Source organism: Crinia signifera, chromosome 6 (assembly GCF_055691185.1).
Source record: "Crinia signifera chromosome 6, ASM5569118v1, whole genome shotgun sequence".
Classification (NCBI taxonomy): Eukaryota; Metazoa; Chordata; class Amphibia; order Anura; family Myobatrachidae; genus Crinia; species Crinia signifera.
Window position 1 is genome coordinate 5,554,137 of NC_139222.1, and position 25,470 is coordinate 5,579,606.

Here is a 25,470-nt window from a genome sequence, read left to right on the forward strand (position 1 = left end):
CGGATCAAGAGGGTAAGGGAAACTGGGTACAGCTGTGCAGACACAGCGAGGCATCGACATGCCCGGTGTCAGCCGTGCGGGACTATTTGGAAGTCAGGCCAGAATGCGGGGAGCAATTCTTGGTACACGGCAACGGGTCACCGCTGACAAAGTACCAGTTTGCAGCAATTCTGAGGAAGTGCGTGGCAGCCAGCGGCTGGGAAGCCGGAAAGTTTAGCACGCACTCATTTAGAATCGGCGCAGCAACATCAGCTGCCGGGGCAGGCCGCGCGCCAGACGAAATTAGGGCTATAGGCAGATGGAGGTCAGATCGCTACAAGCTTTATGTTAGGCCAGTCACGGGCAATGCAACAGCAAATTAACATCGCCACCCTCCTCCCCCTTTTTCCACAGGGCCCAAAGAGGCAAAGCGCATATGGATCGTGGGCCATTCCTACATACATTGGGCGGAAGTCAGGGCCGCGGTCAGACCATATGGCCGGCAGCTAGGGCTGCCAAGGGAGTTCGGTCGAATCTCCTGGTTCGGAAAAAGGGGGATGAGGTGGGGTGAGCTCAGGGAAGTGCTCTTGCGCGCGGAGAGAACTACGGGCCACCCAGAAGTGTTGGTCATACATCTGGGGGGCAATGACTTGGGCAAAATACAGTCCCTGGACTTTAAAAGAGTAATAAAGGACGACCTAACATGGGCGAAAGGGCGCTGGCCCGGATTGCGCATTATATGGTCCAGCATCATTCCCAGGCTAGCCTGGCGGGGTGCGCGCAGCGGGGCGGCAGTGGAAAGGACCAGGAAGAAAATTAACGTAGCAGTCGGGAGATGCGTCAAGGCCTTAGGGGGAGTCGTCATACGACACCCGGATATAAACCAGAAGATGGCGGGTTTATACAGGGGCGATGGGGTGCACTTGTCGGAGGTCGGCATAGACCTTTTCAACAATGCACTGCAGGAGGCGCTGGAGTCATGAGCTAAGGGCATATGGCAGGGTGGGGGTTTTTCGGCCCAGGCAGGTTAGGGGGGCCTCAGTGGCGGGAAGAAGCGGTGCGCAAGGCATCGGGACAGGAGGAGCCAGCTGAGGTTCGCAGATTCACCCGCGGTCGGGCCGCACGCCAGGCTCTAGCTATCGACGGCAGGCCGTCCGGCTGCGCGCCAGGCAGGGGGTGATCTGCAGGGGCTGGCCCACGGGGGGGCGTAGCCAAGGGCCTACAGCGTAGGCAGGGGGCACGCCCCTACATCATAAATCAATGAAGGTCATTGACCGGGAGCTTGCCTTGCCCACCGTTCTCTGTCCCTACCCTGCAATATGTATTTAGAGGTCTTAATAAACTGTGGCCAATGATTCAATCCCACGTACTGTCTCTGAGCATGATTTCGGTTGGGGGGGGGTTGAGAGTGAGGTCACACGAGGGACACAGCACACAGCCCTCGCACCCTTATGTGCTAAGGACATATAAAATTAAAATGTCATATTTACCCCCTACAAACGTTTTCCATTGTAGCGTGCGGCCGCGGCAGCCATCTTGTTGTGGTCCGTCCTCTGCTCCAGAGTCCAGACATCCCAGCTCAGGCTCAGACATGTAACGGCGCTTTGTAGCAGGTAACGGCGCTGTCATCCCCTCATAGCGTTATATACCTCCTATCCCCCCCTCATAGCGTTATATACCCCCTATCCCCCCCTCATAGCGTTATATACACCCCCTATCCCCCCCCCCTCATAGCGTTATATACACCCCCTATCCCCCCCCCTCATAGCGTTATATACCTCCTATCCCCCTCCCTCATAGCGTTATATACCTCCTATCCCCCTCCCTCATAGCGTTATATACCTCCTATCCCCCTCCCTCATAGCGTTATATACACCCCCTATCCCCCCCTCATAGCGTTATATACACCCCCTATCCCCCCCCCCTCATAGCGTTATATACCTCCTATCCCCCTCCCTCATAGCGTTATATACACCCCCTATCCCCCCTCATAGCGTTATATACCCCCTATCCCCCCTCATAGCGTTATATACACCCCCTATCCCCCTCCCTCATAGCGTTATATACCTCCTATCCCCCTCCCTCATAGCGTTATATACCTCCTATCCCCCTCCCTCATAGCGTTATATACCTCCTATCCCCCCCCTCATAGCGTTATATACCCCCTATACCCCCCCTCATAGCGTTATATACCTCCTATCCCCCCCTCATAGCGTTATATACCCCTCTATCCCCCCTCATAGCGTTATATACCCCCTATCCCCCCTCATAGCGTTATACACCCCCTATCCCCCCCTCATAGCGTTATACACCCCCTATCCCCCTCCCTCATAGCGTTATATACCCCCTATCCCCCTCCCTCATAGCGTTATATACACCCCCTATCCCCCCTCATAGCGTTATATACCTCCTATCCCCCCTTCATAGCAATATATACCTCCTATCCCCCCCTCATAGCATTATATACCCTCCTAACCCCCCTCATAGCGTTATATACCTCCTATCCCCCTCATATCATTATATACACCCCCTATCTCCCCCTCATAGCATTATATACCTCCTATCCCCCTCCCTCATAGCGTTATATACACCCCCTATCCCCCCTCATAGCGTTATATACCCCCTATCCCCCCTCATAGCGTTATATACACCCCCTATCCCCCTCCCTCATAGCGTTATATACCTCCTATCCCCCTCCCTCATAGCGTTATATACCTCCTATCCCCCTCCCTCATAGCGTTATATACCTCCTATCCCCCCCCTCATAGCGTTATATACCCCCTATACCCCCCCTCATAGCGTTATATACCTCCTATCCCCCCCTCATAGCGTTATATACCCCTCTATCCCCCCTCATAGCGTTATATACCCCCTATCCCCCCTCATAGCGTTATACACCCCCTATCCCCCCCTCATAGCGTTATACACCCCCTATCCCCCTCCCTCATAGCGTTATATACCCCCTATCCCCCTCCCTCATAGCGTTATATACACCCCCTATCCCCCCTCATAGCGTTATATACCTCCTATCCCCCCCTCATAGCAATATATACCTCCTATCCCCCCCTCATAGCATTATATACCCTCCTAACCCCCCTCATAGCGTTATATACCTCCTATCCCCCTCATATCATTATATACACCCCCTATCTCCCCCTCATAGCATTATATACCCCCTACCCCCCCCTTATAGAGTTATATACCTCCTATCCCCCCCTCATAGCGTTATATACCCCCTATCCCCCCCTCATAGCATTATATACCCCCTATCCCCCCCTCATAGAGTTATATACCTCCTATCCCCCCTCATAGCGTTATATACCTCCTATCCCCCCCTCATATCGTTATATACCTCCTATCCCCCCCTCATAGCGTTATATACCCCCTATCCCCCCCTCATAGCGTTATATACCCCCTATCCCCCCCTCATAGCATTATATACCCCCTATCCCCCCCTCATAGAGTTATATACCTCCTATCCCCCCCTCATAGCGTTATATACCTCCTATCCCCCCTCATAGCAATATATACCTCCTATCCCCCCTCATAGCGTTATATACGTCCTATCCCCCCCTCATAGCGTTATATACCCCCTATCCCCCCTCATAGCGTTATATACCTCCTATCCCCCCCTCATAGCGTTATATACCCCCTATCCCCCCCTCATAGCGTTATATACCCCCTATCTCCCCCTCATAGCATTATATACCCCCTATCCACCCCTCATAGAGTTATATACCTCCTATCCCCCCCTCATAGAGTTATATACCTCCTATCCCCCCCTCATAGCAATATATACCTCCTATCCCCCCCTCATAGCGTTATATACCCCCTATCCCCCCTCATAGTGTTATATACCCCCCCTATCCCTCCTCATAGCAATATATACCTCCTATCCCCCCCCTCATAGCGTTATATACCCCCTATCCCCCCTCATAGCGTTATATACCCCCTATCCCCCCTCATAGCATTATATACCCCCTATCCCCCCCTCATAGAGTTATATACCTCCTATCCCCCCCTCATAGCGTTATATACCTCCTATCCCCCCCTCATAGCAATATATACCTCCTATCCCCCCCTCATAGCATTATATTCCCCCTATCCCCCCCTCATAGTGTTATATACCCCCCTATCCCTCCTCATAGCAATATATACCTCCTATCCCCCCCTCATAGCGTTATATACCCTCCTAACCCCCATAGCGGTATATATCGTCTATCCCCCCTCAGCGATATTTACCGCCTATGATGCCCTCATAGCATTATATGATGTGACCGGAGAGGTGACTGCTGGGAATGGGATGTTATACAGTAACACCGGGGGATGTGACCGGAGAGGTGACTGCTGGGAATGGGACGTTATACAGTAACACCGGGGGATGTGACCGGAGAGGTGACTGCTGGGAATGGGACGTTATACAGTAACATCAGGGGGTGTGACAGGAGAGGTGACTGCTGGGAATGGGACGTTATACAGTAACACCGGGGGATGTGACCGGAGAGGTGACTGCTGGGAATGGGATGTTATACAGTAACACCGGGGGATGTGACAGGAGAAGTGACTGCTGGGAATGGGACGTTATACAGTAACACCGGGAGATGTGAATGAAGAGGTGACTGCTGGGAATGGGACGTTATACAGTAACACCGGGGATGTGACCGGAGAGGTGACTGCTGGGAATGGGATGTTATACAGTAACACCGGGGGATGTGACCAGTGAGGGGACTGCTGGGAATGGGACGTTATACAGTAACACCGGGGGATGTGACCGGAGAGGTGACTGCTGGGAATGGGACGTTATACAGTAACACCGGGGGATGTGACCGGAGAGGTGACTGCTGGGAATGGGACGTTATACAGTAACACCGGGGGGTGTGACAGGAGAAGTGACTGCTGGGAATGGGACGTTATACAGTAACACCGGGAGATGTGAATGAAGAGGTGACTGCTGGGAATGGGACGTTATACAGTAACACAGGGGGATGTGACCGGAGAGGTGACTGCTGGGAATGGGACGTTATACAGTAACACCCCGGGGGGATGTGACCAGAGAAGTGACTGCTGGGAATGGGACGTTATACAGTAACACCGGGGAATGTGACCGGAGAGGTGACTGCTGGGAATGGGACGTTATACAGTAACACCGGGGGATGTGACCAGTGAGGGGACTGCTGGGAATGGGACGTTATACAGTAACACCGGGGGATGTGACCAGTGAGGGGACTGCTGGGAATTGGACGTTATACAGTAACACTGGGGATGTGACCAGAGAGGTGACTGCTGGGAATGGGACGTTATACAGTAACACCGGGGGATGTGACTGGAGAGGTGACTGCTGGGAATGGGACGTTATACAGTAACACCGGGGGGTGTGACCAGAGAGGTGACTGCTGGGAATGGGACGTTATACAGTAACACCGGGGGGATGTGACCAGAGAGGTGACTGCTGGGAATGGGACGTTATACAGTAACACCGGGGAGGTGACCTGAGAGGTGACTGCTGGGAATGGGACGTTGTACAGTAACACCGGGGGATGTGTCTGTGTGATGACTGTATCATTGTCTGTGTCAGGTGCCTATAAGGTGTCAGGATGTCACTGTCTATCTCTCCATGCAGGACGGGGAGTAAATAGAGGAACACAGGGGTCTGTACAAGGACGTGATGATGGAGAACGGTCACAGTGTACCACAGGACTATCAGGTAGGTGGTAATTACTGTCACAGTATGATCTGTACAGAAGCCGTGTACCATATATTCATGTGATCTCAGTAACTAATATTAGATATTACCTGTCACTGCTGCAGAAACATCGCTGATACCGGCACTGATCTGACCAAGCACGTGTGACCTGAGGTGACCTATGTGTACCCGTGCAGTCTGCATTGATTAATGTCATTAATTGTTTTTCTGGTTTATATAGGGAGAATATGAGACGTATGTGACTTATATTAAGGCAGAAGATACAGAGGAAGATGATTCTTATACGAGGGGTGACCAGCAGTGTAAGGAGGAGGAAATCCCTACAGATATCAGCACAGGTGAGTAATAATCACTAAGTACAGTGTCACATATTCTCCTCGTTCTGTCACTACAGCAATCTCTTATCCCGCCCCGTACCCCACATTACCTTAGTCTCTCTCATGGAACCCCATGCAGCACTAAGATATGATACTGGAAAAGGGCACTCCATGACTCCTCCCAATTCCTTCTGTATAGATACCTACTTTGCAGATGAGGGTGACCCCGAGACAGTATCATGTATGTGTGTGTACTGTATATGTGTATAATACATACTATAGACGTGTGTGTATACAGATATACCATGTCCTCAGTCACTGTGTGTCTCCTACAGATGGGCCCAGTAACAGGAATACCCCAGAGAGATGTCCCCGTCCTCTGTATTCCCAGTATAATCCCATATATATCATGTACTCAGTCACTACGTGTCTCCTACAGATGGGCCAGTAACAGGAATACCCCAGAGAGATGTCCCCGTCCTCTGTATTCCCAGGATAATCACATATATACCATGTCCTCAGTCACTGCGTGTCTCCTACAGATGGGCCCAGTAACAGGAATACCCCAGAGAGATGTCCCCGTCCTCTGTATTCCCAGGATAATCACATATATACAATGTCCTCAGTCACTGCGTGTCTCCTACAGATGGGCCCAGTAACAGGAATACCCCAGAGAGATGTCCCCGTCCTCTGTATTCCCAGGATAATCACATATATACCATGTCCTCAGTCACTGCGTGTCTCCTACAGATGGGCCCAGTAACAGAGATACCCCAGAGAGATGTCCCCGTCCTCTGTATTCCCAGGATAATCACATATGTACAATGTCCTCAGTCACTGTGTGTCTCCTACAGATGGGCCCAGTAACAGAGATACCCCAGAGAGATGTCCATGTCCTCTGTATTCCCAGGATAATCACATATATACAATGTCCTCAGTCACTGTGTGTCTCCTACAGATGGGGCCAGTAACAGGAATACCCCAGAGAGATGTCTCCGTCCTCTGTATTCCCAGGATAATCACATATATACAATGTCCTCAGTCACTGCGTGTCTCCTACAGATGGGCCAGTAACAGGAATACCCCAGAGAGATGTCTCCGTCCTCTGTATTCCCAGGATAATCACATATATACCATGTCCTCAGTCACTGTGTGTCTCCTACAGATGGGCCAGTAACAGGAATACCCCAGAGAGATGTCCCCGTCCTCTGTATTCCCAGGATAATCACATATATACCATGTCCTCAGTCACTGCGTGTCTCCTACAGATGGGCCCAGTAACAGGAATACCCCAGAGAGATGTCCCCGTCCTCTGTATTCCCAGGATAATCACATATATACCATGTACTCAGTCACTGCGTGTCTCCTACAGATGGGCCCAGTAACAGGAATACCCCAGAGAGATGTCCCCTTCCTCTGTATTCCCAGGATAATCACATATATACAATGTACTCAGTCACTGCGTGTCTCCTACAGATGGGGCCAGTAACCGGAATACCCCAGAGAGATGTCCCCGTCCTCTGTATTCCCAGGATAATCACATATATACAATGTCCTCAGTCACTGTGTGTCTCCTACAGATGGGCCCAGTAACAGGAATCCCCCAGAGAGATGTCCTCGTCCTCTGTATTCCCAGGATGATCACATATATACAATGTCCTCAGTCACTGCGTGTCTCCTACAGATGGACCCAGTAACAGGAATACCCCAGAGAGATGTCCCCGTCCTCTGTATTCCCGGAATGATCACATATATACCATGTACTCAGTCACTGGGTGTCTCCTACAGATGGGCCCAGTAACAGAGATACCCCAGAGAGATGTCCCCGTCCTCTGTATTCCCAGGATAATCACATATATACCATGTACTCAGTCACTGGGTGTCTCCTACAGATGGGCCCAGTAACAGAGATACCCCAGAGAGATGTCCCCGTCCTCTGTATTCCCAGGATAATCACATATATACAATGTCCTCAGTCACTGCGTGTCTCCTACAGATGGGCCCAGTAACAGGAATACCCCAGAGAGATGTCCCCGTCCTCTGTATTCCCAGGATAATCACATATATACCATGTCCTCAGTCACTGCGTGTCTCCTACAGATGGGCCCAGTAACAGGAATACCCCAGAGAGATGTCCCCGTCCTCTGTATTCCCAGGATAATCACATATATACAATGTACTCAGTCACTGTGTGTCTTCTACAGATGGGGCCAGTAACAGGAATACCCCAGAGAGATGTCCCCGTCCTCTGTATTCCCAGGATAGTCACATATATACAATGTATTCCGTCACTGTGTGTCTCCTACAGATGGGCCCAGTAACAGGAATACCCCAGAGAGATGTCCCGGTCCTCTGTATTCCCAGGATAATCACATATATACCATGTCCTCAGTCACTGTGTGTCTCCTACAGATGGGCCAGTAACAGGAATACCCCAGAGAGATGTCCCCGTCCTCTGTATTCCCAGGATAATCACATATATACAATGTCCTCAGTCACTGTGTGTCTCCTACAGATGAGCCCAGTAACAGGAATACCCCAGAGAGATGTCCCCGTCCTCTGTATTCCCAGGATAATCACATATATACCATGTACTCAGTCACTGCGTGTCTCCTACAGATGGGCCCAGTAACAGGGATACCCCAGAGAGATGTCCCCATCCTCTGTATTCCCAGGATAATCACATATATACCATGTCCTCAGTCACTGCGTGTCTCCTACAGATGGGGCCAGTAACAGGAATACCCCAGAGAGATGTCCCCGTCCTCTGTATTCCCAGGATAATCACATATATACCATGTCCTCAGTCACTGCGTGTCTCCTACAGATGGGCCCAGTAACAGGAATACCCCAGAGAGATGTCCCCGTCCTCTGTATTCCCAGGATAGTCACATATATACAATGTATTCCGTCACTGTGTGTCTCCTACAGATGGGCCAGTAACAGGAATACCCCAGAGAGATGTCCCCGTCCTCTGTATTCCCAGGATAATCACATATATACCATGTCCTCAGTCACTGCGTGTCTCCTACAGATGGGCCCAGTAACAGGAATACCCCAGAGAGATGTCCCCGTCCTCTGTATTCCCAGTATAATCACATATATACAATGTCCTCAGTCACTGTGTGTCTCCTACAGATGGGCCCAGTAACAGGAATACCCCATAGAGATGTCCCCGTCCTCTGTATTCCCAGGATAATCACATATATACAATGTACTCAGTCACTGCGTGTCTCCTACAGATGGGCCCAGTAACAGGAATACCCCAGAGAGATGTCCCCGTCCTCTGTATTCCCAGGATAATCACATATATACAATGTCCTCAGTCACTGCGTGTCTCCTACAGATGGGCCCAGTAACAGGAATACCCCAGAGAGATGTCCCCGTCCTCTGTATTCCCAGGATAATCACATATATACAATGTCCTCAGTCACTGCGTGTCTCCTACAGATGGGCCCAGTAACAGAGATACCCCAGAGAGATGTCCCCGTCCTCTGTATTCCCAGGATAATCACATATATAACATGTCCTCAGTCACTGCGTGTCTCCTACAGATGGGCCCAGTAACAGGAATACCCCAGAGAGATGTCCCCGTCCTCTGTATTCCCAGGATAATCACATATATACAATGTCCTCAGTCACTGCGTGTCTCCTACAGATGGGCCCAGTAACAGGAATACCCCAGAGAGATGTCCCCGTCCTCTGTATTCCCAGGATAATCACATATATACAATGTCCTCAGTCACTGCGTGTCTCCTACAGATGGGCCCAGTAACAGGAATACCCCAGAGAGATGTCCCCGTCCTCTGTATTCCCAGGATAATCACATATATACCATGTCCTCAGTCAATGTGTGTCTCCTACAGATGGGCCCAGTAACAGGAATACCCCAGAGAGATGTCCTCGTCCTCTGTATTCCCAGGATAATCACATATATACCATGTCCTCAGTCACTGCTTGTCTCCTACAGATGGGCCCAGTAACAGGAATACCCCAGAGAGATGTCCCCGTCCTCTGTATTCCCAGGATAATCACATATATACCATGTACTCAGTCACTGCGTGTCTCCTACAGATGGGCCCAGTAACAGGAATACCCCAGAGAGATGTCCCCGTCCTCTGTATTCCCAGTATAATCACATATATACAATGTCCTCAGTCACTGTGTGTCTCCTACAGATGGGCCCAGTAACAGGAATACCCCATAGAGATGTCCCCGTCCTCTGTATTCCCAGGATAATCACATATATACAATGTACTCAGTCACTGCGTGTCTCCTACAGATGGGCCCAGTAACAGGAATACCCCAGAGAGATGTCCCCGTCCTCTGTATTCCCAGGATAATCACATATATACAATGTCCTCAGTCACTGCGTGTCTCCTACAGATGGGCCCAGTAACAGGAATACCCCAGAGAGATGTCCCCGTCCTCTGTATTCCCAGGATAATCACATATATACAATGTCCTCAGTCACTGCGTGTCTCCTACAGATGGGCCCAGTAACAGAGATACCCCAGAGAGATGTCCCCGTCCTCTGTATTCCCAGGATAATCACATATATAACATGTCCTCAGTCACTGCGTGTCTCCTACAGATGGGCCCAGTAACAGGAATACCCCAGAGAGATGTCCCCGTCCTCTGTATTCCCAGGATAATCACATATATACAATGTCCTCAGTCACTGCGTGTCTCCTACAGATGGGCCCAGTAACAGGAATACCCCAGAGAGATGTCCCCGTCCTCTGTATTCCCAGGATAATCACATATATACCATGTCCTCAGTCAATGTGTGTCTCCTACAGATGGGCCCAGTAACAGGAATACCCCAGAGAGATGTCCTCGTCCTCTGTATTCCCAGGATAATCACATATATACCATGTCCTCAGTCACTGCTTGTCTCCTACAGATGGGCCCAGTAACAGGAATACCCCAGAGAGATGTCCCCGTCCTCTGTATTCCCAGGATAATCACATATATACCATGTACTCAGTCACTGCGTGTCTCCTACAGATGGGCCCAGTAACAGGAATACCCCAGAGAGATGTCCCCGTCCTCTGTATTCCCAGGATAATCACATATATACAATGTCCTCAGTCACTGTGTGTCTCCTACAGATGGGCCAGTAACAGGAATACCCCAGAGAGATGTCCTCGTCCTCTGTATTCCCAGGATGATCACATATATACCATGTCCTCAGTCACTGTGTGTCTCCTACAGATGGGGCCAGTAACAGGAATACCCCAGAGAGATGTCCCCGTCCTCTGTATTCCCAGGATAATCACATATATACCATGTACTCAGTCACTGCGTGTCTCCTACAGATGGGCCCAGTAACAGGAATACCCCAGAGAGATGTCCCCTTCCTCTGTATTCCCAGGATAATCACATATATACAATGTCCTCAGTCACTGCGTGTCTCCTACAGATGGGCCCAGTAACAGGAATACCCCAGAGAGATGTCCCCGTCCTCTGTATTCCCAGGATAATCACATATATACCATGTCCTCAGTAACTGCGTGTCTCCTACAGATGGGCCCAGTAACAGAGATACCCCAGAGAGATGTCCCCGCCCTCTGTATTCCCAGGATAATCACATATATACCATGTCCTCAGTCACTGTGTGTCTCCTACAGTTGGTGCCAGTAACAGGAATACCCCAGAGAGATGTCCCCGTCCTCTGTATTCCCAGGATAATCACATATATACCATGTCCTCAGTCACTGCGTGTCTCCTACAGATGGGCCCAGTAACAGGAATACCCCAGAGAGATGTCCCCGTCCTCTGTATTCCCAGGATAATCACATATATACCATGTACTCAGTCACTGCGTGTCTCCTACAGATGGGCCCAGTAACAGGAATACCCCAGAGAGATGTCCCCGTCCTCTGTATTCCCAGGATAATCACATATATACAATGTACTCTGTCACTGCGTGTCTCCTACAGATGGGGCCAGTAACAGGAATACCCCAGAGAGATGTCCCCGTCCTCTGTATTCCCAGGATAATCACATATATACCATGTACTTAATCACTGGGTGTCTCCTACAGATGGGCCCAGTAACAGAGATACCCCAGAGAGATGTCCCCGTCCTCTGTATTCCCAGGATAATCACATATATACAATGTCCTCAGTCACTGTGTGTCTCCTACAGATGGGTCCAGTAACAGAGATACCCCAGAGAGATGTCCCCGTCCTCTGTATTCCCAGGATAATCACATATATACAGTGTCCTCAGTCACTGCGTGTCTCCTACAGATGGGGCCAGTAACAGGAATACCCCAGAGAGATGTCCCCGTCCTCTGTATTCCCAGGATAATCACATATATACAATGTCCTCAGTCACTGCGTGTCTCCTACAGATGGGCCCAGTAACAGGAATACCCCAGAGAGATGTCCCCATCCTCTGTATTCCCAGGATAATCACATATATACAATGTCCTCAGTCACTGCGTGTCTCCTACAGATGGGCCCAGTAACAGGAATACCCCAGAGAGATGTCCCCGTCCTCTGTATTCCCAGGATAATCACATATATACAATGTCCTCAGTCACTGCGTGTCTCCTACAGATGGGCCCAGTAACAGGAATACCCCAGAGAGTTGTCCCCGTCCTCTGTATTCCCAGGATAATCACATATATACAATGTCCTCAGTCACTGCGTGTCTCCTACAGATGGGCCCAGTAACAGAGATACCCCAGAGAGATGTCCCCGTCCTCTGTATTCCCAGGATAATCACATATATACAATGTCCTCAGTCACTGCGTGTCTCCTACAGATGGGCCCAGTAACAGGAATACCCCAGAGAGATGTCCCCATCCTCTGTATTCCCAGGATAATCACATATATACAATGTCCTCAGTCACTGTGTGTCTCCTACAGATGGGCCCAGTAACAGGAATACCCCAGAGAGATGTCCCCGTCCTCTGTATTCCCAGGATAATCACATATATACCATGTCCTCAGTTACTGCGTGTCTCCTACAGATGGGCCCAGTAACAGGAATACCCCAGAGAGATGTCCCCGTCCTCTGTATTCCCAGGATAATCACATATATACAATGTCCTCAGTCACTGTGTGTCTCCTACAGATGGGCCCAGTAACAGAGATACCCCAGAGAGATGTCCCCGTCCTCTGTATTCCCAGGATAATCACATATATACAATGTCCTCAGTCACTGTGTGTCTCCTACAGATGGGCCCAGTAACAGGAATACCCCAGAGAGATGTCCCCGTCCTCTGTATTCCCAGGATAATCACATATATACAATGTACTCAGTCACTGTGTGTCTCCTACAGATAGGCCCAGTAACAGGAATACCCCAGAGAGATGTCCCCGTCCTCTGTATTCCCAGGATAATCACATATATACCATGTCCTCAGTCACTGCGTGTCTCCTACAGATGGGCCCAGTAACAGGAATACCCCAGAGAGATGTCCCCGTCCTCTGTATTCCCAGGATAATCACATATATACAATGTACTCAGTCACTGTGTGTCTCCTACAGATGGGGCCAGTAACAGGAATACCCCAGAGAGATGTCCCCGTCCTCTGTATTCCCAGGATAATCACATATATACCATGTCCTCAGTCACTGCGTGTCTCCTACAGATGGGCCCAGTAACAGGAATACCCCAGAGAGATGTCCCCGTCCTCTGTATTCCCAGGATAATCACATATATACAATGTCCTCAGTCACTGTGTGTCTCCTACAGATGGGCCCAGTAACAGGAATACCCCAGAGAGATGTCCCCGTCCTCTGTATTCCCAGGATAATCACATATATACCATGTCCTCAGTCACTGTGTGTCTCCTACAGATGGGCCCAGTAACAGGAATACCCCAGAGAGATGTCCCCATCCTCTGTATTCCCAGGATAATCACATATATACAATGTCCTCAGTCACTGCGTGTCTCCTACAGATGGGCCCAGTAACAGGAATACCCCAGAGAGATGTCCCCGTCCTCTGTATTCCCAGGATAATCACATATATACCATGTCCTCAGTCACTGCGTGTCTCCTACAGATGGGCCCAGTAACAGGAATACCCCAGAGAGATGTCCCCGTCCTCTGTATTCCCAGGATAATCACATATATATCATGTCCTCAGTCACTGCGTGTCTCCTACAGATGGGCCCAGTAACAGAGATACCCCAGAGAGATGTCCCCGTCCTCTGTATTCCCAGGATAATCACATATATACAATGTCCTCAGTCACTGTGTGTCTCCTACAGATGGGCCCAGTAACAGGAATACCCCAGAGAGATGTCCCCGTCCTCTGTATTCCCAGGATAATCACATATATACCATGTACTCAGTCACTGCGTGTCTCCTACAGATGGGCCCAGTAACAGGAATACCCCAGAGAGATGTCCCCGTCCTCTGTATTCCCAGGATAATCACATATATACAACACTTTTATTGGTAAGCTGCTCAATCAGAGGTCTGTCATTCAGGTGCCAACAGGGAGGGGTAAATCTGGTTAGGAAAAAAAACAGTTTGTATCCCAATTGCACACTGAATGAGAAATATACATATAATAATCAGATAATACAGAGATCTTGGTTGCATATATCTGCAGATATAGGGTTAAGCCCCCAGGCCGTACGTCAAGGCATCTCTGTCACTGGGGGTCCCTAACACTGGGTATGGGTCTGGGGTGTGGGCCCCCAACATGCCGACACAGGCTGACTACTCCAGGGCAGCACACAAATGAAAGTTAGTAGGTGTTAAATAAGAAGCACATAAGTGCTATGTAGGGAGGTGAAGGTGTGATTAAAATAATACATACAATGTGATAGGGAAAAACATAAATGTTAATAAAGTGTTAGGGTGTGCTACCCTGGAGCAGACCAGCCATACCAACAAAGGGGGAATCACACTCCCAAACCCATCCCATGCACAATAACAAATTTATGGGCCTAATAGCCCAGTGTAAGGCCACATGATAATGGCTTACAACATCTGAGAGCCAGCTTACCTGGAGATACCCCTGGCTTCTCCAATGGCACTCAGGTGTCAGCAATCCCTCCTAATGCTGACCCATCTGTGCCTCTCAACTGCACAACACTTTTATTGGTAAGCTGCTCAATCAGAGGTCTGTCATTCAGGTGCCAACAGGGAGGGGTAAATCTGGTTAGGAAAAAAAACAGTTTGTATCCCTATTGCACACTGAATGAGAAATATACATATAATAATCAGACAATACAGAGATCTTGGTTGCATATATCTGCAGATATAGGGTTAAGCCCCCAGGCCGTACGTCAAGGCATCTCTGTCACTGGGGGTCCCTAACACTGGGTATGGGTCTGGGGTGTGGGCCCCCAACATGCCGACACAGGCTGACTACTCCAGGGCAGCACACAAATGAAAGTTAGTAGGTGTTAAATAAGAAGCACATAAGTGCTATGTAGGGAGGTGAAGGTGTGGTTAAAATAATACATACAATGTGATAGGGAAAAACATAAATGTTAATAAAGTGTTAGGGTGTGTCAACCTGGAGCAGACCAGCCATACCAACAAAGGGGGAATCACACTCCCAAACCCATCCCATGCACAATAACAAATTTATGGGCCTAATAGCCCAGTGTAAGGCCACATGATAATGGCTTACAACATCTGAGAGCCAGCTTACCTGGAGATACCCCTGGCTTCTCCAATGGCACTCAGGTGTCAGCAATCCCTCCTAATGCTGACCCATCTATGCCTCTCAACTGCACAACACTTTTATTGGTAAGCTGCTCAATCAGAGGTCTGTCATTCAGGTGCCAACAGGGAGGGGTAAATCTGGTTAGGAAAAAAAACAGTTTGTATCCCTATTGCACACTGAATGAGAAATATACATATAATAATCAGATAATACAGAGATCTTGGTTGCATATATCTGCAGATATAGGGTTAAGCCCCCAGGCCGTACGTCAAGGCATCTCTGTCACTGGGGGTCCCTAACACTGGGTATGGGTCTGGGGTGTGGGCCCCCAACATGCCGACACAGGCTGACTACTCCAGGGCAGCACACAAATGAAAGTTAGTAGGTGTTAAATAAGAAGCACATAAGTGCTATGTAGGGAGGTGAAGGTGTGATTAAAATAATACATACAATGTGATAGGGAAAAACATAAATGTTAATAAAGTGTTAGGGTGTGCTACCCTGGAGCAGACCAGCCATACCAACAAAGGGGGAATCACACTCCCAAACCCATCCCATGCACAATAACAAATTTATGGGCCTAATAGCCCAGTGTAAGGCCACATGATAATGGCTTACAACATCTGAGAGCCAGCTTACCTGGAGATACCCCTGGCTTCTCCAATGGCACTCAGGTGTCAGCAATCCCTCCTAATGCTGACCCATCTATGCCTCTCAACTGCACAACACTTTTATTGGTAAGCTGCTCAATCAGAGGTCTGTCATTCAGGTGCCAACAGGGAGGGGTAAATCTGGTTAGGAAAAAAAACAGTTTGTATCCCTATTGCACACTGAATGAGAAATATACATATAATAATCAGATAATACAGAGATCTTGGTTGCATATATCTGCAGATATAGGGTTAAGCCCCCAGGCCGTACGTCAAGGCATCTCTGTCACTGGGGGTCCCTAACACTGGGTATGGGTCTGGGGTGTGGGCCCCCAACATGCCGACACAGGCTGACTACTCCAGGGCAGCACACAAATGAAAGTTAGTAGGTGTTAAATAAGAAGCACATAAGTGCTATGTAGGGAGGTGAAGGTGTGATTAAAATAATACATACAATGTGATAGGGAAAAACATAAATGTTAATAAAGTGTTAGGGTGTGCTACCCTGGAGCAGACCAGCCATACCAACAAAGGGGGAATCACACTCCCAAACCCATCCCATGCACAATAACAAATTTATGGGCCTAATAGCCCAGTGTAAGGCCACATGATAATGGCTTACAACATCTGAGAGCCAGCTTACCTGGAGATACCCCTGGCTTCTCCAATGGCACTCAGGTGTCAGCAATCCCTCCTAATGCTGACCCATCTATGCCTCTCAACTGCACAACACTTTTATTGGTAAGCTGCTCAATCAGAGGTCTGTCATTCAGGTGCCAACAGGGAGGGGTAAATCTGGTTAGGAAAAAAAACAGTTTGTATCCCCCCAACATGCCGACACAGGCTGACAGTCAGCCTGTGTCGGCATGTTGGGGGCCCACACCCCAGACCCATACCCAGTGTTAGGGACCCCCAGTGACAGAGATGCCTTGACGTACGGCCTGGGGGCTTAACCCTATATCTGCAGATATATGCAACCAAGATCTCTGTATTATCTGATTATTATATGTATATTTCTCATTCAGTGTGCAATAGGGATACAAACTGTTTTTTTTCCTAATCACATATATACAATGTCCTCAGTCACTGCGTGTCTCCTACAGATGGGCCCAGTAACAGGAATACCCCAGAGAGATGTCCCCGTCCTCTGTATTCCCAGGATAATCACATATATACAATGTCCTCAGTCACTGTGTGTCTCCTACAGATGGGCCAGTAACAGGAATACCCCAGAGAGATGTCCCCGTCCTCTGTATTCCCAGGATAATCACATATATACCATGTCCTCAGTCACTGTGTGTCTTCTACAGATGGCCCCAGTAACAGAGATACCCCAGAGAGATGTCCCCGTCCTCTGTATTCCCAGGATAATCACATATATACCATGTCCTCAGTCACTGTGTGTCTCCTACAGATGGGCCCAGTAACAGGAATACCCCAGAGAGATGTCCCCGTCCTCTGTATTCCCAGGATAATCACATATATACAATGTCCTCAGTCACTGTGTGTCTCCTACAGATGGGGCCAGTAACAGGGATACCCCAGAGAGATGTCCCCGTCCTCTGTATTCCCAGGATAATCACATATATACAATGTCCTCAGTCACTGTGTGTCTCCTACAGATGGGCCCAGTAACAGGAATACCCCAGAGAGATGTCCCCGTCCTCTGTATTCCCAGGATAATCACATATATACCATGTCCTCAGTCACTGCGTGTCTCCTACAGATGGGCCCAGTAACAGAGATACCCCAGAGAGATGTCCCCGTCCTCTGTATTCCCAGGATAATCACATATATACAATGTCCTCAGTCACTGCGTGTCTCCTACAGATGGGCCCAGTAACAGGAATACCCCAGAGAGATGTCCCCGTCCTCTGTATTCCCAGGATAATCACATATATACAATGTCCTCAGTCACTGTGTGTCTCCTACAGATGGGCCAGTAACAGAGATACCCCAGAGAGATGTCCCCGTCCTCTGTATTCCCAGGATAATCACATATATACCATGTACTCAGTCACTGCGTGTCTCCTACAGATGGGGCCAGTAACAGGAATGCCCCAGAGAGATGTCCCCGTCCTCTGTATTCCCAGGATAATCACATATATACAATGTCCTCAGTCACTGTGTGTCTCCTACAGATGGCCCCAGTAACAGAGATACCCCAGAGAGATGTCCCCGTCCTCTGTATTCCCAGGATAATCACATATATACCATGTCCTCAGTCACTGTGTGTCTCCTACAGATGGGCCCAGTAACAGGAATACCCCAGAGAGATGTCCCCGTCCTCTGTATTCCCAGGATTGTACAGAGGAGAATCACAGGACCCCACAGGAGGATCAGGTAGGTGGTATTAAGAGTCTCCCCAATATACCACAGGTGCTGTCACTGTATGATCTGTACAGAAGCTGCGTGTCTTATACACTGATATTATACTGATTGCTCTAAATTTTTGGACTGTATGCAAATATTCATTGTATTGTATTTGGGGTTATTTAGGTGGAAGGTTTGTATAAAAAGACAGAAGATATCAAGGAAGAAGATGAGACGTATGTGACTTATATTAAGGCAGAAGATACAGAGGAAGATGAGTCTTATACGAGGGGTGACCAGCAGTGTAAGGAGGAGGAAATCCCTACAGGTATCAGCACAGGTGAGTAATAATCACTAAGTACAGAGTCACATATTCTCCTGGTTCTGTCACTACAGCAATCTCTTATCCTACACACTCCTCTGTCAGTATTATATGTAGAGAGAGAGATAATAGTGAGTAAGAGGGTGAGAGACAATAGGGAGTAAGAGGGTGAGAGAGACAATAGGGAGTAAGAGGGTGAGAGAGACAATAGGGAGTAAGAGGGTGAGAGAGACAATAGGGAGTAAGAGGGTGAGAGACAATAGGGAGTAAGAGGGTGAGAGAGAGACTATAGGGAGTAAGAGGGTGAGAGAGAGACAATAGGGAGTAAGAGGGTGAGAGAGACAATAGGGAGTAAGAGGGTGAGAGAGACAATAGGGAGTAAGAGGGTGAGAGAGAGACAATAGGGAGTAAGAGGGTGAGAGAGACAATAGGGAGTAAGAGGGTGAGAGAGACAATAGGGAGTAAGAGGGTGAGAGAGACAATAGGGAGCAAGAGGGTGAGAGAGACAATAGGGAGTAAGTGGGTGAGAGAGAGACATTAGGGAGTAAGAGGGTGAGAGAGACAATAGGGAGTAAGAGGATGAGAGAGACAATAGGGAGTAAGAGGGTGAGAGAGACAATAGGGAGTAAGAGGATGAGAGAGACAATAGGGAGTAAGAGGGTGAGAGAGACAATAGGAAGTAAGAGGGTGAGAGAGACAATAGGGAGTAAGAGGGTGAGAGAGACAATAGGGAGTAAGAGGGTGAGAGAGACAATAGTGAGTAAGAGGGTGAGAGAGAGACAATAGGGAGTAAGAGGGTGAGAGAGACAATAGGGAGTAAGAGGGTGAGAGACAATAGGGAGTAAGAGGGTGAGAGACAATAGGGAGTAAGAGGGTGAGAGACAATAGGGAGTAAGAGGGTGAGAGAGAGACAATAGGGAGTAAGAGGGTGAGAGAGACAATAGGAAGTAAGAGGGTGAGAGAGACAATAGGGAGTAAGAGGGTGAGAGAGACAATAGGGAGTAAGAGGGTGAGAGAGAGACAATAGGAAGTAAGAGGGTGAGAGAGAGAGACAATAGGGAGTAAGAGGCTGAGAGAGACAATAGGGAGTAAGAGGGTGAGAGAGAGACAATAGGGAGTAAGAGGGTGAGAGAGACAATAGGGAGTAAGAGGGTGAGAGAGACAATAGGGAGTAAGAGGGTGAGAGAGACAATAGGGAGTAAGAGGGTGAGAGAGACAATAGGGAGTAAGAGGGTGAGAGAGACAATAGGGAGTAAGAGGGAGAGAGAGACAATAGGGAGTAAGAGGGAGAGAGAGAGACAATAGGGAGTAAGAGGGAGAGAGAGAGACAATAGGGAGTAAGAGGGTGAGAGGGAGACAATAGGGAGTAAGAGGGTGAGAGAGAGACAATAGGGAGTAAGAGGGAGAGAGAGAGACAATAGGGAGTAAGAGGGTGAGAGGGAGACAATAGGGAGTAAGAGGGTGAGAGAGAGACAATAGGGAGTAAGAGGGTGAGAGAGAGACAATAGGGAGTAAGAGGGTGAGAGAGACAATAGGAAGTAAGAGGGTGAGAGACAATAGGGAGTAAGAGGGTGAGAGGGAGACAATAGGGAGTGAGAGGGTGAGAGAGACAATAGGGAGTAAGAGGGTGAGAGAGAGACAATAGGGAGTAAGAGGGTGAGAGAGAGACAATAGGGAGTAAGAGGCTGAGAGAGAGACAATAGGGAGTAAGAGGGTGAGAGAGAGACACTAGGGAGTAAGAGGGTGAGAGAGAGACAATAGGGAGTAAGAGGGTGAGAGAGACAATAGGGAGTAAGAGGGTGAGAGAGAGACAATAGGGAGTAAGAGGGTGAGAGAGACAATAGGAAGTAAGAGGGTGAGAGAGACAATAGGGGGTGAGAGAGAGACAATAGGGGTGAGATAGAGACAATAGGGAGTAAGAGGGTGAGAGAGAGACAATAGAAGTAAGAGGGTGAGAGAGAGACAATAGGGAGTAAGAGGGTGAGAGAGAGACAATAGGGGTGAGAGAGAGACAATAGGGAGTAAGAGGCTGAGAGAGACAATAGGGAGTAAGAGGGTGAGAGAGACAATAGGGGGTGAGAGAGAGACAATAGGGAGTAAGAGGCTGAGAGAGACAATATGGGGTGAGAGAGAGACAATAGCGGGTGAGAGAGACAATAGGGGGTGAGAGAGAGACAATAGCGGGTGTGAGAGAGACAATAGGGAGAGGAGGGATCAGAGGAGAGGGGTAGAGAGACGGGTGGATGAGATTGGAGAAGAAGGAGGGACTGAGATAACAGGAAGAGGCGTGAGAGAGCTGAGGATAGAGGGGGGGGGGGGGAGTGATGCCAGGAAGATGGTAGAGAGGTTGAGAAATGGGAGTAACACGGGGTCATATTCTATTTCGGGTTCCTATTTGCTCTGCTCTGGCCTCTCTGGTTCCCCTCAGCCGCAGTTGTAGTGGGACGCGACACGAAGGGTATTACTTTGTGCTGTGCAGTTTGGGTGGTGCGTCTGGTATGGCCGGGGATCTGCATGTACCTGCGGCTCTGTGCATTGTGCTTATTCCGGTCTAGGGGACACTGGAAGTGCTGCTGCTGGGTATCAACAGGCACCGAAGGGTTAATGATCTAGCTCTGCCCCCTCACTAACCCCTCCCACTCCACACTCTTGCTACTCGCAGGCCGACATCCCGTGGCATCTCCCTCTCTAAGGATCTATTTGCCAAGGGCCGTGCCTTCAACCCTGGTCCTCTCAGCTGGCTTTGACGGCATGGCTCCGAGATCTTGGTCTGTACCACGCTGCAGGCTAGGAAACTGGTCACCTCCCAGGTCTACCCCCAGTTCTGGTGTAGTCATATGCTCTGGTGTTAGATATTTGCCGACAAGCAATGTTGCTATCACCTATCCCGGCTCTTGTCCTTTCTCGGGAAAAGGCCGTCAAAGGGTCTTCACCTTCCCTCATTTAAGGATCGGGTGTCAACCCTTTCAGTACTTTTTACAATGATATTATACCAGGGGCCAAATGTTATAGCCTCCTGCATGGTCACTGAACTTGGCCCCAGATGTTCAAACCTTCCTACAAGGGGTGCTTCACATCCTTCCACCATACATTTTCCCTAGGACTCCGTGGGATATAAATTTGGACCTGGAGACCCTTCCTTTCCCTTCCCTTACATTGAAGGCTTTCTTTTAGCCATAGCTTGTGAGCCTCCCTTGTTTATATTTCACCCTGTTCCTGATGCCCAGCCCACCTGCTTAGCAAGAGACCTATCATACAGGTGAGAAGCCATTTTCTTGTTCTGAGTGCGGGAAATGTTTTACATGCAATGAAACAACTTAACATCTTGACCTCACTAACAGTAATATATTTGACTCGTTTTGCCCCTATGTTATATCCAGCAGGGACACACAACAGCAGGAATATCGCAGATGGACATTTATCTACAGACTTTGGAACAGAAGATGAAAAAACCAACATACGAGGTTCTCCAGAGGAAATCCCCATAACCCTAAATATACATCCAGCACATCGCAGTGCAGATATATCATCTTATCCTCTTAACGAGGAAGGTTCTATCAGTAACTTGGATTCTGTTACACACAGTACAGCTCATGCTGGCGATACAGTCTCCTGTTCTGCATGTGGGAAGCATTGTAAACGCCAGTCAGTTTTAATTAGACATCAGAAAATCCACAAACGGAAGAAATTATTTCCATGTTCTGAGTGTGGGAAATGTTTTACCTATCAATCAATTCTAAATAGACATCAGAGAACTCACAAAAGTAAGAAAATATTTACCTGTTCGGAGTGCGGGAAATGTTTTCCATATAGATCACATTTGAACAAACATTGGAGAATTCACACAGGTGAGAGGCCATTTCCATGTTCTGAGTGTGGGAAATGTTTTACTCGGAAATCAGATCTCATTATACATCAGAGAAGTCACACAGGTGAGAGGCCATTTTCATGTTTGGAGTGTGGGAAATGTTTTACACAGAAACCATATCTTGTTGAACATCAGAGAATTCACACTGGTGATAAACCATTTCTGTGTTCTGAATGCGGGAAATGTTTTATACGGAAAACAGATCTTGTTGAGCATCAAAGAACTCACACAGGTGAAAGACCATTTCCATGTTCTGAATGTGGGAAATGTTTTAAACAAAAGTCATATCTTGTTAGACATCAGAGAATTCACACAGGTGAGAAGCTCTTTCCATGTTTGAAGTGTGGGAAATGTTATACTAAGGAGAAATATCTTGACGAACATCAGGGAATTCACACAGGTGAGAAACCATATCCATGTTTGGAGTGTGGAAAATGTTTTACCTATAGATCAGGTTTCAATAAACATTGTAAAATTCACACAGGCGAGAAACCATTTATATGCTCAGAGTGTGGGAAAAGTTTTACACGAAAAACATATCTTGTTGATCACCAGAGAATTCACACAGGTGAGAAACCATTTCCATGTCCCGAGTGTGGGAAATGTTTTACACACAAAACACATCTCCTTGAACATCAGAAAATTCATAGAGGTGAGAAGCCATTTCTATGTTCTAAGTGTGGGAAATGTTTTACACAGAAAACGCATCTTTTTGAACATGAGAGAAGTCACACAGGTGAGAAACCATTTCCATGCGCTGATTGCGGGAAATGGTTTACTCGAAAAGCATACCTTGTTGAACATCAAAGAACTCACACTGGTGAGAAGCCATTTTCTTGTTCTGAGTGTGGGAAATGTTTTACTCAGAAATCTTATCTGGTTGCACATCAGAGAAGTCACACTGGTGAGAAACCATTTCCATGCTCTGAGTGCGGGAAATGCTTTTCACAAAAGTCAGATCTTGTTACACATCACAGACGTCACACAGGTGAGAAGCCATTTCTGTGCTCTGAGTGTGGAAAATGTTTTACACATAAATCAGATCTTGTTATACATCAGAGAATACACACAGGGGAGAAACCATTTTCATGTTCTGAGTGTGGGAAATGTTTTACATACAAAGCAACGCTTATTACCCACAAGAAAAGTCACACTGGAGAAAAGCTTTTCCAAAGAGCTAATGGGCTAGAAGACGTATGTCATGAACAGAAGACTGGAACAGATCAGTAATGTCTGGAACATATTGTAGTTCGCTTATTCCATCAACCTCATTCAAAGAACATAGGTGTTACATAGGGCCCTTCAATCTAAGCAATTGGCTGGAGATATAATGGGGATTTATTATATTACATGTGATCATACTCAATTGAAGTCATAGTTCTGTAATATCTTATTGGTGCTTTATAATCTGAGGTAAAGTACCGCCAATGACCGCTAGAGGCCACTCAACCGACCAAATTACTCCTTTGTATGCTAAAAAAAAATGTCATACAGAAAGTGAAAGCAATTTTTGCATGGACACTGATCTGTTTCAGACTTGCTGGATATGGAGAGAGGGAGGTGTGAAGACAGGGATTGGAGTAAGGAGCAGTTAGGGGGTGGGTGGAGAGTTTGTGGGTAAAAAACTGTGACAGCTCCAAGTGAAAGTAAAAACTGTCACAGCTCAAAGTGATAGTACATCGCAGAAGCAGCCATTTTGATGGGTTTTTAACTAGTAAAATATAAGAAGTACCATCCTGTATTTAGTATTAGAAGACTAATAATCTAGTGGATGCTGTTATTTTGGGGGCTTTGACATCACTATGAGTGCAGCCTACAAATCGCTAGGGGCCTGTGACATCACTGAGGATGCAGCCTATCCAATCGTTAGGGGCCTGTGACATCACTGAGGATGCAGCCTATCCAATCGCTAGGGGCCTGTGATATCACTGAGGATGCAGCCTATCCAATTGCTAGGGGCCTGTGACATCACTGAGGATGCAGCCTATCCAGTCGCTAGGGGCCTATGACATCACTGAGGATGCAGCCTATCCAATCGCTAGGGGCCTGTGACATCACTAAGGATGCAGTTTATCCAATCGCTAGTGGCCTGTGATATCACTGAGGATGCAGCCTATCCAATCGCTAGGGGCCTGTGACATCACTGAGGATGCAGCCTAGCCAATCGCTAGGGGCCTGTGACATCACTGAGTATGCAGCCTATCCAATCGCTAGTGGCCTGTGATATCACTGAGGATGCAGCCTATCCAATCGTTAGGGGCCTGTGACATCACTGAGGATGCAGCCTAGCCAATCGCTAGGGGCCTGTGACATCACTGAGGATGCAGTTTATCCAATCGCTAGGGGCCTGTGACATCACTGAGGATGCAGCCTATCCAATCGCTAGGGGTCTGTGACATCACTGAGTATGCAGCCTATCCAATCGCTAGGGGCTTGTGACATCACTGAGGATGCAGCCTATCCAATCTCTAGGGGCCTGTGATATCACTGAGGATGCAGCCTATCCAATCGCTAGGGGGCTAGGACATCACTAAGGATGCAGCCTATCCAATCGCTAGGGGGCTAGGACATCACTAAGGATGCAGCCTAGCCAATCGCTAGGGGCCTGTGACATCACTAATGTACTTCATGGACCAATTGCTATATTCTGAAATATTGCACCATAATGG

At 48.3% G+C, this 25,470-nt stretch overlaps 2 protein-coding genes across 4 annotated transcripts in view; both read left to right on the forward strand.

Moving 5' to 3' along the window:
- Positions 1-24,855, forward strand: part of LOC146009874 (uncharacterized) — a 58,392-nt gene extending 33,537 nt beyond the window's left edge. Inside the window, exons 1-6 of one of the 2 annotated variants that reach the window (XM_083150449.1) lie at positions 1,458-1,592; positions 5,600-5,683; positions 5,904-6,021; positions 18,544-18,641; positions 18,798-18,951; positions 22,314-24,855. In XM_083150449.1, the coding sequence (XP_083006575.1) occupies positions 5,645-5,683; positions 5,904-6,021; positions 18,544-18,641; positions 18,798-18,951; positions 22,314-24,031 (2,127 nt within the window). In that variant the 5' untranslated portion in view covers positions 1,458-1,592; positions 5,600-5,644 and the 3' untranslated portion in view covers positions 24,032-24,855. Of the gene's footprint in view, positions 1-1,457; positions 1,593-4,534; positions 4,540-5,599; positions 5,684-5,903; positions 6,022-18,543; positions 18,642-18,797; positions 18,952-22,313 lie in introns of those variants that run through there. The other variant, XM_083150450.1, reaches the window with a different exon arrangement.
- Positions 1-25,470, forward strand: part of LOC146009858 (uncharacterized) — a 360,424-nt gene that overhangs the window by 58,816 nt on the left and 276,138 nt on the right. The gene's annotated exons all lie outside the window — the stretch shown is intronic.